Source organism: Myiozetetes cayanensis, unplaced genomic scaffold (assembly GCF_022539395.1).
Source record: "Myiozetetes cayanensis isolate MyiCay16 unplaced genomic scaffold, myiCay2020 scf2-11, whole genome shotgun sequence".
Taxonomy (NCBI): Eukaryota; Metazoa; Chordata; class Aves; order Passeriformes; family Tyrannidae; genus Myiozetetes; species Myiozetetes cayanensis.
The window spans coordinates 7,985,736-8,001,861 of NW_026087411.1; the positions used below are offsets into that span (position 1 = coordinate 7,985,736).

The 16,126-nt window shown below is 41.7% G+C and overlaps 2 protein-coding genes across 3 annotated transcripts in view; one reads left to right on the plus strand and one right to left on the minus strand.

Annotated features, from left to right (window-relative positions):
- Positions 1-5,325, plus strand: part of KIF16B (kinesin family member 16B) — a 132,283-nt gene extending 126,958 nt beyond the window's left edge. For both annotated transcript variants that reach the window (XM_050314957.1, XM_050314958.1), the window contains one exon: positions 4,045-5,325. In XM_050314957.1, coding sequence (XP_050170914.1) covers positions 4,045-4,203 — 159 coding nt within the window. In that variant the 3' untranslated portion in view covers positions 4,204-5,325. The remainder of the gene's footprint in view (positions 1-4,044) is intronic.
- MACROD2 (mono-ADP ribosylhydrolase 2) overlaps positions 1-16,126 on the minus strand; it is a 1,470,694-nt gene that overhangs the window by 580,438 nt on the left and 874,130 nt on the right. The window lies entirely within an intron of this gene.

Here is a 16,126-nt window from a genome sequence, read left to right on the forward strand (position 1 = left end):
ATTGTTTCAAAGAGTCCCCAAAGCCTTGTAAGGTTTATCTTATTAAAGTTTGTGGTGCTTTCAGCTCTGGCATATATTAGCAGGTGGTATTTCTAATGCTAATTGTAAAATGTAACTTTTAAAGAATTTTAAACACTGACTTTTTTGAGGGGATGGCTAGAAATAGCAGTATGAAAGCAAAACCTCAAAGTTTTTTCACTTTCTGGAAGTACCAGAGTTGATGAGTTTTTAAACACACCAAATTTTAATGAAAAAATCTAATTCTTGCTAAGCTCTGCTATTGGTCTCTGAGGCTATTGCTGTTTGTAATGGATTAGGAGAACAATGTCACTGAACTAAATTCCTCTTTAATATGCCACAATTGAAAGGATGATAAGAAGACTTCCACATTTCAGAAAGCTGTTTGATTATACTAACTTTAATAACTTTAAATTAAGTTATGGCTTTATATTAAAATGTATAAAATTATGAGGTTCCCACATCACGAAGTAGTGCAAAAACCATTAGAATTACTTTGCTGTGCTGATGGATTGAGCACAAGATGAACACTGGCCTATTGCTAAAAAGGTGAAACCCTATTAAAATTACTTTTAAAATGGTTGCCATTTTGCTATTTGCATAATTAAAAGGGGAGAAAACTACTCAGATAAGTAAAGAAAGAAAAACCTTTGGGCCTCACACCACTTTCTCCAGTTTTGTTTCATTTGCAAAGTTAAAATTTGCAGGTACAGCTGCCATAAATTTTAAATTAAAGGGCACACAAGTTTATTGCCTTCCAAGAGGGCAGAATCCTGCTTCTCCTATTTTGGATTACTTTTTTTAACCTGCCTTTCTATCTCTGTTTTGTACATGCAAAGAGTATTTCCCTTCTCTAAACTGGTGTTCCTGAGCGTGTGTTTAGCCTGAACAACCAAACACTGCTGGTGTGTGAGTTGCCCATTTTACATCCCTGTTACAGTTCCAGGGTCCTGTGCCCTCACACTGAGACGTTTACAAACGTATCATTAGGATATTTTCCAGCAAACCAGCAGGTTGGATGCTATTAGTGAAATGAAACTCCAAAGTGCATTTGGAAGAACACTGATTACCAGGCTAAATAATCCAGAACAAATGGCCAGAGTTTTGAAAGGCTAACAAATGAAAATGAGTAATAAAACCGAGCCTTTTGGAATATTTTAGCAGTTAACTAGTTTTTTCTTTCCAAGATAATCATGCAAACCTAGTAGCTGTAACGTAGTGCATAGGGGCAAGGATTTAGTTGCTATCAGTAGGAAGCAAATCGGTACACTAATTTGTATAAAATTTGGACGTGTTTCTATGAAGGCAACCTGAGCTTACCAGTCCCTGCTAAGACATTTTTTTTTCAAGGAACACATCAAAAGATACCAGAGTGCTTCCCACCTAGTTTTATCTATCTCAGCACAAATAACACTATTCTGTAAATAGAGGAAAAAAATGTATATGCTGCTGGAAATGGATTTATTATGAAAGCTTTGAAAACAGCTTTTCTCCTGCCCACAGAGTCCCGACAGAGGGGATCCTTTCATCTTGCCTTGCTCCCACTCCAGCTGCTGGCAGTGGCCTCCTGGGTTGAAATGTCGAATCCCCTCTGGATCTCTAAGAAAGTTTTCTTTCTGTCATTTCTGGCTCTTGGTGTTGCTGTGCTGCTCTTCTTCCAGCTTGCTGTGACCCTCATCCTCTCCCTGTCCCATCCGAATTCGGGAAGCGTTGGTAGGGAGCCTTTTCTTCTGTCGCTTTCTTCATTGCCCACATTGCAGCCAGCAGGACAGAGCAACCTTCCCCTGTGTTGTCCAGCCACACCTGTTTCATTGAGGCATATGCTTGTGGTGTGAGCAAAGACTTCTGCCATCAGTCAGTGTTCCCCTCACTACGGGATGTCACTGCCAGCCAGCATCTTTGGGCACAGCAGCCTGTATTTCAATGAAGCAACAGCTTCTTTGTGTCAAGGGCACACCAGCCCTGGGCTATCTTAACACATCAGCATTGCAAACAAGGGCAAATGCAGATCTGGGGCTTATAAGTGGGCTAATTTGCTCAGAGGTGGTTGTTGAAGAGCACATAATGCCAAGCCATATGGCAGGAAACCTTCATACAAAATTAATTCCATCATTATCTGGTAGAGTCTGCTTGTTGCCATTTTCCCAATGATCTTTTTTCATATTCAAAGGATCTGTGATATTCACTGAGCAACTCTGGAGCACAGATCTGGGAAAAGGAGTGTGCCTGCAGTTCCTAGTGTTTTCCTGTCACATAACTGTATGCTTAGAGCAGAGGGATTTTTTTTACTCTGCTATTAAGAGCTATCATGCCAAAACAATGAGTAATGGCTTTACAGGAAAGGCATGACAGTCAATTATCTGGCCATACATACCAAGGTGAATGCAATAGGTCTTGTAATGTGTCCAGAGAGATATTTTGGTACCTTTGAGCCTTTGGTAGCCATAAACTGGAATTACTGCAGTAACTTTTCAGCACAGTGCTAAAATTCTAACAGGATGCCATGTTTTACATTTGATTTTCTACCATATTCATCCTTCAGGCATTACTGGTTTGGGACTTTTTCTAAAGAACCCTACTTTGAGAACTAATTATGATAAATGTTGATATGACATCTGTTGCTCACTTTAAATTACCTCTTAGTCTGTTGGAATTCATCTTGAAGGCACTTTTGTAATGAATTTTTTTTTTCATGAACATTAATACAACCTGTGGCAGATCTGAATAACAAAAAAAATTCACCATTCCTGCCAAGAGAACAGTTTATGTTCCAGCTGCTTTTCTTTTTTTTTTTTTTTGTTGCCTTTTTGTTTTGTTTTGTTTTGCTTTCTGTGATATTAATACAGATGGTTTCCAAGGTACCTAAAATGATAACAGGTTGTTATAGTTTGGAGGAATTCACCTTGGGAAGCAAGTGAATAATTAGGACAGTTTCCTGAACAAACCACTTCCATGACCCCAGAGCTGCTGCCTTCAAATAACTAAACCTCGTGTTCATCAGAGGAAAATGTGCTTCTCTGTCTTGCAGATATAATTCCCACTGAATCACAGATTAGTGAATAATTTCATGAGTTATGTCTTTCTGTGGTCAGCCTGTAGCAGAGCAAAGGAGTTTATCCCTGTGCTCCAGATGAGATTTCCTTTACAGATATTTGGGTGATGTAGGGCATCTTTTTAGCACCTGTCTGATCAAACATTTTACCTACCGTGTTTCTTTCAAAAGATGTAAATATGATTTATTAAATCATGCTAAATGTGAAGGAAGCTTAACCAGGTTTGTGAAAACTAACTGTGTCAATGTACTCCTGCTGCAGTTTCTCTGGGTACAAATGACTGTGAGTGGCACAGAGGTTGGTGAATATTAACTTCTGGGAAGGGAAGGAAGCATCTTACCCGTGCTTAGGAAGCATCTTACCCATGCTTCTCATGTGTAAGACTTTAAAAAAAAAAAGAAATTTCAAGGGCAGCTCAGTGAAAAGATGCTGGTAGGTTCTGAGATAATATGGAAGTTGTGCAAGCTTTCTGCAGATGGCCTTGATCAAAACAAATCCCATTTGGGGATTGTGGAGGCTTCATGAGGGAAAGATTTTTGAAGCCCTTTTGTGCCCATATGTAGTGAAATTCCTGCAGAATGGATTTGGGGTTTGCACCTGCTATGGTGTTTGGTAATGCTAGACGACAGTATTAGCGGGTCATGATTAGCAGAAAGCAGTACATGACTGCAGAATAAACCAGAAAGCATCACACAGGCACAGAACAGGAATGTTGCAACGCTGGGCAGAGGAAGAAGGTGAAAAATACTTACTTTCTGTTTTTCCTGAGGTCAATACAGACATTTCAGTGGACATGTTTTATGAATGGATTTAAACACTGATGTTTATTAAAAGGGCTATTCACACACAGGCCATGGCGATCTTGTTTCTTTTATTTATTTTTTTTTCACACTGGTGTTCCTTTAATTCTTTGAAGTGATTGCAATCAATTTGATCAAGTAAACCTTACAACATTTTGCATTTCCTTCCGCAGAAATACCTCAGGAGCTTTTTCTCTGCCATGCTGAAATCTCCATCATCTCCACTGCACATCGATAAGGTGGGGCTGACACTGTCCAAATACACCATCTGCGAGTTCTCACCCTTCTTCAGGAAAGGTGTTTTTGACTACAGCAGCCACGGGACCAGCTGACTTTTTGGGCCAGGATCCTTGCTGGAGGAATGCAGTCAGAGTGGTGCCTTCGCTTTCGTGGCGCAAGAGGAGTGCGAGGAAGAACAAAAAGCTGTTTTCCTCCGTACCTGGAAAGTTGCATCCAAACGACACCAGGGAGACAGCTACACCCCAGTGCTATCCCGTGTCCTTTACCAGCTCTCCTATTAGTGCCTGTGTTTTCCTGGCATGGGGTATACGGACATTTTGGCGTGAGTTGTTCTGTTAACACAGTACAAAGATTCTGACTCTCCTGATGAGTTTGGATCCCCTCCTTGGCAGGAGTGCTTCCTTCCCATTTGCTCAGACAATTTGTTCTGGTAGTTCGAGAGCATCTCATGTTTACCGTGGCAGTGTGTCATGCTGACAGAGGGTTTCTGAGCAGCCTCTTGGTTTCTGTCCAAGCTGTTCCTTAAAGTACAGTTCCTCTTTTGTTTCTTTACAGCATTCTGTCGTGTTTAAGGTAATGCTCACACTCCACTGTTGTTTCAATTTCTTTTCCCCTTCCAGATACATATTTTAACTCTTTGACTGTATACTTGTATAGTTTTCCTGAGAAGAATTGGAGGGCCTGGGTAACTCGAATGTTTACAAAAATATATGCAGCAGAAAGAATATAATTTAAACCCTGTCAAAGTCTTCCACACTTGGTTGTTTTGAGGCAGAAGGAATCACTCACCATTAATGAAGAAGCAGAGGAAGCAATAGTTACCGAAGAACATGGTCAGCATCTTTTCAGATTTCCTAATTACTCAGACTGTAAGTAGAAACTCTACACTGTACAGAACTCATAGCTATGCATAAAGCTTATGCAAAGTGCTATACATAATTTTTTTGAAATTGCTTCCTCACAATACCTGTAAAACCCAAATTTTATTTACATCAGTTAAAATTTGCAGGATTTGACTATTAGTACCTTAAAATTACTCAGGACTCATTCAGACTTGCACATGTATATATAGATAAAGTTCATTTTATATTGCTGCAAAATCAAAAATATCTATACACTGTGATTGGAATTGAGTATATGTACAGGTTAATGTATAATTGGTTGTATAAAAATCAGGATTGGATGACTTCTAGCTATTAAAATGCATAATGAAAGCAAGTTTCATGTGCTATTTGTTCAGAGTGTGAAGCATTGTTTCTGAGTTGCCATCACTGACCACTGGTAGGTTGTGGTAATCAAATTATTTCATGTTACAGAAAATTATCATTAAAACCTAAAGTAACAACACTGGTGACATTTTTATTTCATGACCTAATTATAGGAACTGTAATGTTTTACATTTAATGAGGTACATCCACAGTCCTGAGGGAACTGGCCAAGAAAGTGGCTAAGCTGCTATCCATCATGTTTGAGAAGTCATGGCAGTCCAGTGAAGTTCCCACTGACTGGAAAAGGGGAAACATAACCCCTATTTTTAAAAAGGGAAATAAAGAAGATCCAGGAAACTACAGGACAGTCAGTCTCACCTCGGTACCTGGCAAGATCATGGAGCAGATCCTCTGGGAAACTGTGCTAAGGCACATAGTAAATGATGAGGTGATTGGTGACAGCCAGTGGCTTCACTAAAGGCAAATCATGCCTGACAGATTTGGTGGCCTGGAGAAGAGAGGCTCTGGGGAGACCTGGAGCCCCTTCCAGTACCTACAGGTGGCCTACAGGAAAGCTGGAGTGGGACTTTACACAAGGACATGCAGGGATAGGGGGAACGGCCTGTAGCTGTGTTTATTAAATAATAGGAAGAAATTCTGGCCCAGAAATGCTCATTTCTGGTGAGGCCCTGGCACAGGTTGCCCAGGGAGGCTGTGGAGCACCCCATCCCTGGAGGTGTTCAAGACCAGGCTGGATGTGGCTCTGAGCAACCTGATCCAGAGGAAGGTGTCCCTAACCCATGGCAGGGAGTTGGAACTAGATGATCTTCAAGGTCCCTTGCAAACCCAGCCATTCCATCATGAGGTTAAAAGGTAACTGGATTCCATTACTAAGCATAGGCTGCTACAATAAGCATCTCTGATTAAAAAAAAAAAAAAATCAGAATGTATAATTTAAATTTTAAGAGTATTTTTTAAATTTTGATTCATTTCAGGGAAAACAAAAGTTAGGGTAAAGTTTCTAAACCACGAGAGGCCACTTATCAGGAGGGTAGGCTTTAATGCCTTTGGATATGTCTGACACTGTTTGACCCCAGCTGACTTAGGCATCTTAAATACCTTCAACTGGGGAATTAAGCATTCCAGTAAAACCTGTTGATTCCCAAACTGGTTTTTTTCCACCATGTCTCAGCCATTCCTGGACTCCCTCATGCCCTTCTGCACTGAAGTGCTAACTCTGCCTGCATTTCATCACCAACAGAGACCTGACCTCATGATCCTTGCTGTGCCCAGTGCCTTTACTGGACCTCTCGGAGCTCTCCCAGGCCCTTGTGTGCACAAAGCATCCCCCTGACCAGGAGGACATGTCTTCCCTTCCTTCCCCACCCAGGCATTTGGCTTCTCTTGTGCTTTCCAAACCAGAAAGGTGAGGTTGGATGCTTGCTGGATTCCTGTGGTGAGCTGAGTAACTGGAGTCTGGTGTTGCTGGATGGGTTAATGGAAGATTATAAGCTTCACGTGGGTGTATTTCTCTGATGCCCAGAGTGCTTCAGAGGCAGAAATTGCTGGTTTTCATATTTGACCCGAAATCTCACTTCAAAACCAGTGACTCTATTCTGTTTCTCCTACTCCCTCCCCTACCTCATTGCAGTGCACAATGATAAAGAATTAACACCTCAGAGTCTTTAGAAAATGAATTTTACGTAACTCTAGAGCAATGTTTCCTGTGTGCCACTTCTACGAAAGGACCTGGCAGGCCAAGAAATGGCAAACTGCTTTATCTGCTGCACAGACCCAGTTCCTGCTGGTGTGTCCTACGTGAAAAACCACTGGTGTGCCGAGCAAATCTCCATCGTGCCGTACGGCAAATGCTGGTCTGTGAGAAGGGCTGAGCAAACACCTCCCAGAGCCAAGTCCTGTGCTTCGTGTCACTTTGGATTTGGAGGGCCTGCTTAAAGAAAACACAACTAGACAGGGAGTTAAGTCAAGTGAAAAATATGAATATTCTTTTTTTTTTTTTTTACTTTAATTTAAAAGAAGACTTGTACTGGCTTCCTGTCTACAGCACAAATTAATTCAGGGAGGACCAGATGCTCTGGTGGTGTAAACCTGCCAATAAGGTGGTTAATTTATGTTGGCTAGTTTATGTGGCCTGCAGCGTTAAATGTGTACATTGCAAATAACAAAGTAAAGGCCGATTAATCACTCCATTTAAAGTGTCATCATGTTAAAAGCTACAGAATTGCCAGTGTAAGCGTGCAATTAGGACCACAACCCCAGGCTACCAGCTTTTCCCACCTTCTTATCTCTGTCACTGGTATCCCGAGTTTAATCAATGATGGCAAACTCAGGCTAAGCTAACAGGCATCTTTTAATAATTTCATCAGTAAAAAATATGATCTTTATACAGTTTTTAAACCCAGACTTCCATCAGAAGTTTTCTGTAGAAGCTCAAATGCACTTTGAAATTATTAGCCATTTTCAAGATGTTACAATTGCATTTCTCTGAAGATATCCTCAGGCTCTAAATGTCACTTTCAGAAACATTGTGGAAGTTATTTCCAGGCCTGGTAAGGGTGTCTGGGGTTTTTTTTACAAAGTGCCTCTGTTACTGGGCCAAGTCCTTATGTAAAACCTTAATTTCTGTATCAGTTCTATATACATTTCAAGCAAAGTATGTATTTAAGTGCTTTGCTAAATGGGACCATCAATTCTTACCCATGCAACTGAAGCTGTGCCTCCATTTAAGTCACTAAATCATATTGGCTCATATCCTTGCTGACCCTACAGCAATTTTTCATCAACAGGATTGCACAAAAAAGAGGCCAAAAAGCACACTGGAGATGGTGCTGGGATGTTTCTTTTTTTTTTTTTTTCCCCTTCATAACAACATGATCAAAATGCAAATAACCTTTGAGCAGTGCCTTCTTGTTGGTCTTGACCCTCCAGTCCTTTAACTTTTTAAAGTGCTTTTCCTCTGAATATGCTGCTTCTCAGAGGCAAGAGGTGGAGCAGCCCTCAAAGCCCTGTTGCTAAATGTCTTCTGGCAGTCCCCTCACTCCTATAGGAGAGAATAAGAAATAGGTTTATATGAAACTGTGATAAATCTTGAGATTTTTATGTGCTGCATCTCACCAAAGCTCCAAAATTGGAAAAAATTACTTCTTTTTAACTTAGAAAGATTCTTACGTTCAACCCTGGGTTTGTTTTCTCTGTGTTTCATTAGACTCTGGGAAAAAAATTTATAATGTTTGATAAGCTAAAGAGCAAAAACTTGTTGGCTTCCAAATTCATCATGGGAGATAGAAGGTGTTCCTTTGCAGGAGTCTTCGTGAGCAGTTAAGATCTATCAAATTCTGCAGGCCCTGAGATCCAATTAAAGGGTTGAAATCTGGATGCATTTTCATGGCAGACCCATAAAGTGATTTTTTGACTTCCTGAGTCCTGCCACTATATTTTTTTTATTATTGCTTTATTATTTGTAAGAGAGTGTTTTATTATCATTATATGAGAATGCTGTTGTAGATGCAACTCTTTTTTTACAGTACAATGAAAAAAATCTGATTAGAAAAAAAAAGAATAGAATAGAATAGGTCTTTAAGACCAGCCATTGTCTACCACTGCTTTATTACCAATAAATCATGCCCTAAGTGCCACATCCACGTATGTTTTGAACATTTCCAAGGATGTTGATTCCACCACTTCCCTTGGGCATCTTAAGACCAGCCATTGTCTACCACTGCTTTATTACCAATAAATCATGCCCTAAGTGCCACATCCACGTATGTTTTGAACATTTCCAAGGATGTTGATTCCACCACTTCCCTTGGGCATCCTGTTCCAATGTTTGACCACCCTTTCAGTGAAGAAATTTTTCTTAATATTTAATGTAAACCTCCCCTACTGCAACTTGAAAAAGAAACAGGTAGGAAAAGGGAACTGTGACCTGAAAATGAAGTCTGTGGGAGATGGGTCAACTTCCATGATGCCACCCTGCAGTTAAATCCATAGAAGAGTTTGTCCAACCAGACAAAAATACCAGATCACAGAAGATAACTGTTCTTTTGTCTAGTTGAGATTGAGTTTTTAAACAGTTTTGAAAGGAGTGTGTGGGGAAGACTTAAGGGAACGCATTAATGTTTGATAAAATGGAGGCAAGATTTTGGATCAGAAGCTCATGTCTCCAGTGCATAACAAGCCTTAGCAGCAGAAATGCTAGTGGCAGCATGGGAAGGCCTGTGTCTTATTTTCTTCTTTTTGACTTTGTTTTCTTTACAAATACTGACACTTTTCTCCAATGTCGTTCTGACATTGGAGCCCCTGGAAGAGCTTGTGCATTTGCACAGCGTTTCGGCAGCATTTTTGTGGTTGTTTTTAAGAAAACAGCCTTAGAAAAAGAAATAGGTCTAAGAAAAAAAAAAGTTTACAGACTTTTTCAAAGTCCTTCTTGGTTTCTTTTGATAACTTCTTCTATCTTCTCATAGCAGTTTTGGCCGAGTGACTTGTTATCATTCTTCGTAAGTTTTTGATTATTTCCCTTCTGTTGTCTTGGTTTACCGATGGTTTAGAAGAATGTGCTGGTAAGAGTTGAAGAAAAAGCAAACCCTTTATTATCTGAAAAATGGTAGTTACTATCTTCTGATCTAGCAAAGTGCAACATGAGTTTTTTATCTTTTTACATGTTTTGAACTTCTGAGCCTCCAAAGGTCTCACATGCTACAGCTTTTTGGGTTGTTATTGTACTTTTTCCCAGTCATTCCTGTATTCTTTTCTGATGTAATTAACATTTGACATGAGCCTTTCTTCGAACAATTTTTTTGAGGAGAGAAAGCCTTCTACTTAATGTTACCTCCTTGTTTAGGTCTTTGTGTGACTCTACCTTTTGTCACCATCCTTGCCCAACAGTGTATTTTCCCAGCATTACCCTGTTTTAATGTTACCTTGAGGCAGGGATTGCCTCTAGTAATCTGTTCTTCTGTTTCCTTAGAGACACGGATCAAAGATTATCAAGTGAAACCAAGTCATGTTCTGGAAAAATCAATACTCTTGATTTTTTTATACTGTGAATTGCGACAGGAATCAGTATCTCCAAAATGAGGTGGGATGATGATAATTTATATTACTATTACTACTAGTAGTATTACTATTATTATTATCATTATTATTATTAAAATACCTGGGAAAGTCCTGTGTTTTCTGGACTGCTGCATCATGGTTGTCTTTTATTCCCAAACATGGATACCTAGGAGATGTATGAGTTGCAAATTACTCCTTTCCATGGTGCAAAGGATCATGCTGGTAACAGGTGCAAATGATCCTACTGATAATGAGAACTTCAAGGATTACTCAGTGGAAACTGAAACCATGTGTGCATCAAATCACCTGTTGTTTCCACTGAGTTCAACAGGAGACAAGGTAATGCACCACTACCGAAAAAAAAACAAGCCATGTCACGTTTTTATCCATAGCCATGTAGAATTCTCATTATATTAGTAACTGGACATTATATAAGAGTGCTGGACAATGTAGAGGCAGCAGAGCCCTCTGAAAGATTGGCATAAGACTGTGTGACACAGATTTCAGTCTGTCCTGTGTTCAAATCTGTCCTGTTTTGAGCTTGGGAGCTTCATTAACGCAGTGTGGATTAAAGAAAATGCCAGTTTTCTGGGAAGCAGTACAGCAGACACCCTCTGTGCTCCAGCACACGAAGGTTGCTCAGCAGCATGTGAAATCAGAGCCTGGGACACGCTTCCAAACTGCCTGAGTGTATTGATTCTGGCACCTGCTTTCACAAGCAGGTGCTCAGGTTTATGTGTCCAGATGAAGTTACCTCTTAACATCTTAATTACACGCCAGACTCTCGCTGTATCTGTTGTGTGAGCAGCACTGGGTGTTGTTAGGAAAGGCAATGGGGAATGGAAGACTGCCAAAAAAAATGGCAAGAAAATAAAAACCAAACAAACCAAATGCAAGTGCTTGTTCTAAAAACCTATATCACGAATTTCTTAATCTGTGGTAAAATGACATTTACATGGGATTATCTACTGAATGGAACCAGAATTGCAAGTCCACCAGCAGATGAGAGCATCCCTCAGCACAGCTCAAGGGCTTCACTTCCCCCATTTTCTTGTGGTGGAGCAAGGTTTTAGGAGACTGGGACTCTGCTGGAGTGTATTGGCAACATGTGTTTCATTCTGTGTGAATTAAATCAAGAGTGGCATTTGAGAGTTGTGTTGAGTAATCTGGCCTTTAAAATAATGGTGGGATTTTACAGGGCATGTTTTGGCTTGTTTATTAACACCCATCTGGCATCCTGCACATTGCGGGGAAAAAGGCATGTAATAATATTCACTACACCATTATGAAGGCTGTTGTAGTACCTTTGAAAAGGCTGGTAAATCAGAACTGCCTTGATGATATTCTGGAAAATCAGTGAGAACAGGACTTTCTTGGGTTGAGTGATTTATTATCCAGGTAGGAGGGGTTGGGCTGTGGTTATTGAGGCTGCACAGAGCTCTCTGCTAGAAACTTCATGGTCAGTATCTCTCTCTCCTTGGAGATGCTGTTGTGGTTTAACTGGACAGGTAGGTAAACATCACACAGCCACTCACCCAAGTCTGTGGGATGGTGGAGAGAATAGAGGGAAGAAAGAATAGTGAAAATTGTGGATTGAGATAAAGGCAGTTTAACAGGACAGAAATGAAAGGGATATTAATAGTAATAATAATAATAATAATTACAAGGGCATTAAAATATACAAATCACATGACGCACAATATGGTTGCTGCCCAGCCAGTTCCCAAGCAGCTTTCCCCCAATTTGTATACTGGGTGCAATGCCATATGATCTGGAATATCTCTTTGGCCAGTTGGCATCAGCTGTCCCAGCAGAAAAGCCCTGGACTTGGTGTAAACACTGCTTAGAATCAGCTAAAACATTGGCGTGTTATCAACATTATTCTCATCCTAAATCCAAAACACAGCACTGTACCAGCCTGTAGGAAGAAAAGTAGCTCTATCCCAGCTGAAACCAGAACAGATACGCTGAACTTACAGTGACTGATTTGTTTTGTGAGCCTTTGGTTTGTCTGTACTTTGGAGAGTATTCATTGTTCAGGCAGAAACTTTTCTTCCTTTGGCAGACGCCCATCCAAAAAGCAGAAAATTGTTGGTGGCAGGAGGATGGAGGCAAAGGGGACCAAGAAATGTGCTGGTGCCACTTGGGAACCTCAGGAGCCAAGTCTAACGTGCCTTCCCCAGGTTATTCTGCCTGATGAAGCTCAGGACTCACTTCCTCCTACCACTTCCCACAACTCATGGTGAAGTTGCTGCTCTGTGGTTTCTCTGCAGGTTTCCAGTGATGTTCCCTTCTTCTGGTTCCTTTGCCCAAGCCATTTTTAAAGTAAATCACGTTTCAGTTGTGGTTGTTTTGGTGATTAAATGCATATGTCCTGTTGATCTTTTTTCACTGCCTTGGGCAATTTGTTTACTTACACATCCCTTGCAGAGATTGGGGGGGGAAGGAAGCTGAAGTACCCATTTGTTTTTGTATTTCCTCTCTGTTCCTCCAGCTTTATACAATGTTCAAACCACTGTTTTCACCTTCACATAGAAATGCACCTTCAAGGACAATTTTACACTCTGGTTGGTCTCCAGGTAACCTAAATTTTTCATTCCCTTATTATTAAACCTAAGCTTGTAACTGGAACTGAACTCTCATCCCTTTTCAAATTAACCCCTTGGTGCAAAATGTCAAGGATTTTCCAACTCCATCAAGTGGAAGTCACTGAAGCTGGGAACCTGTTGACACACCAAGGGGTTAAATCTACAGCTAATACTGTAGATTACTGTGACTTACTAACCCTGCCACAAAAATGTCCAAAACCTGATTTTATTAGGTCTTTTACCCAGGGACAGACTTGGGAGAAAACCAAACAACTTCACAGCTGTAAAGGAAAACAAATAAAGGGCCTGGGAGTGGAAACCAGCAGTAAGCAGAGAGAATGCATCCCATGTTAACAGGCCATTGGGCAAAACCAACTGTTACTTATAAAAATTTCCTCCAGTTCCCTGATCTCAGCGCAGCTGCAACGGGATGGTGCCTGTTGGCACCACAGGGTCTGGAGTGGACTGGGCAGACTGGTGTGGAGTGGCTGCCTGAGGGAGGGCTGCTGGGTTTGGCCACATCTCCCAGCTCTGGGAGCATGTGGTTCCTCGACAGCCAGCCCGGCTGTGTGACAGCGTGTCCGTGGGACCACTCTGTGAGGGCACGTGGATGCTCCAGAGGGCCACGCCAGGACACAGGGCTCTGAATCATCCCCCTGCCCCTGCTCCCAGCACAGGAGGTGTTGACAGATGGTTTGCATGTTTGAGAAAACAAGGCCGGGATTTCTGCAGCCGTGCGGGGCACCCCGGAGAGCCGCTCCTTGCCAGCTCTCAGCTCAGGTAACACAAATAAGGTCGGGAAGCAGAAAAACAAGCCTTTCATCCGATTCCACCACCAGGTGCTCCTTCCCTGTGGTGCACGGGGTGGAAAGAAGAGTCGTGGCTGGATGGTAAGGAGGATCCCAAGGGTGCAGGCGGCCCTGGGATGAGCACTGCCCACCCCTGCTCCCAGCCCTGCACCGCGATTTGGCTCCTTCCCTGCCCCGCTGGGAACACAGCATGGTTTCCTGGCTACACAAATCACACTCGAGTTTAAAAAGAAAACGGTGGATGCAACATAGCACAGGGAGATGGGCGGGGGAAGGGAGGGAATGTGGCAGTGAGTTTGGGTTTGCAGGGGATGGTAAATCTTTAGGCATCCAGGTTTTTGGAGGAGGAGTGGGCTCAAGGGGATTTACATGTAATGTTTCCTCCATGGTGAAACATAGATTACAGTTAATTCTAAGGTCTATAAGGCTGGAGACTGACAGTCTTGCCTTATGTTATTCCAAATATGTTGTTTTCCTCTTATTGTTGCCTGCTTTTTCTTCTACAGGAATGCCCAGACAAGATGTTGCAGCAGTTTTCCCAACAGATCTGGTAGTCCATCTCTACCGGATTTAGAAGGTATTTACTCAAGGAGGGCGCATTCCCTGTACCACCAATTCTGTGAAAGTACTAAATTAGGATATTAGTTATTAAATCTGACTACACAAATTACCATTTATATAATTGTAAATCCGTCTCTACTGAGGAACCATTTTTATGGTTATGATCTTAATATTTACATAAAAATTGCAGTACACAATGTAAATTGCGTATTCCAACCTGCAAATTTTGCTGAGGATTTACACATACAGAATAACTTATTTTCTCCTTCTTAAGCAACAGCAATCATAAGTAATGTGCAGAAACATTAATAACCATGATCTCGCATGAAAGCTATGTTTTTTCCCCTCTGTAACCTGCTGTAATTACAGCGTACATCAATTCCGCCATAGGTAGATACACCAGATTTTGTTTTCCCCTTTTCCTCATGCAATTTTAATGGCTATCCCTGCTTAGAATACAACATTTTAAATTAAAAAATTAAAAATTTAGGAGTAGATTGTTTCCCTGACGACAGCGACAGCAACATTTAATTCCCCCCTGTGTCATTTGTAAATAAATATATACAGTTGGTGATACCAGTGAGATAACGCGCCTGAGGCTAATTGTGCCATTACAAATATTTGAAGCCTGAGCTTGATAATGCAGGTCATGGTACTTAAATATGTATGAAGTGAACTAATTTAACCTGCTTGCTGCTTACCAGCATACTGACAGAACCTCTGGTAGGGTGTTCATCACGAAGCAGCTGAGTTATGCTGCGTTGGGCGTCGTGGAGCTTGGGCTTCTTTTGGGCTTGCGGTGGCAGCGAAAGGGAAGAGGCTCACGTGGGATCGTGGGAGCTGTGGAACAGATCCTGCCATCTTTCTTCAGGCCCATGGATGCCTTCTCCTGGATTCCACTTGTGAGACATTCCAATTCAGCACGAGGGATATGTAACAGAGCTTTGCCTTGGCAATCCCTGAATAAAGATGGCAGGCTTGACTTTGATTTATTGGCCTCTGGCACTGGTCCAAGAGAAACTGTGTGTGGGTGGATTTTGCCCAGAACCATGAGCAGGAGTGCCCCGTGGTTGCATTTGGAGATGGGGACTCTGCAGAGTGGCTGCATTGTCATGTTGTGGTCTTACCCTGATGGGGAGGCTGGCCCGGACATGGCCAGAGGCAGGGTCCCTGCAGGGGATCTGACAAAGGCCAGCTGGATTTTGGCACTGCACAATAATGGTTTATTAAGACAGAAAAAGATGAGGAGGGGAAAATGCCAAGCTTTTTGGTCTAATCCTCATGTCTTGCCCTGTGGCTATATGAGAAATCACTGAAGTTTACAAGCTCCCTGTGTGCAAGTTGTTCTGCTTGCTGTGAACTCATCTATTGGTTTTGTCCTACCAAGCATCAAGCTCAGCTCTAGTGGAAAAAAGCCCCTTTAAACCTGTCGATGAATATTGCTCTTAAGCTCAGGGCTGCTGGCTTAGCCTGTAAAGAGCTTTTGCCAGGCTCAGGGGTACTTTGGCTCTCAAAGCAGATTGCAGCTGGAGGTGAGGAAAGCAGATTCCTTGGCTCTGCTCCTCTGATCTCCAGGCCGAGCCTTGGTGGGAAGGGAGAGTATCTCCTGCAGGGTTTTGACTTGGTGCTCTCCCTTGGGCTGGTGGCAAATGAACCCTTGCAACATTGCTGAGTGTCAAGTTTGGATATGGATAGTGTGAAATGTTTAAGGTTCTTTTAGATTCTTATCTCCACTTGTCATGTTCTTTCATAGCTAATTAAGCAGGTGCTGAA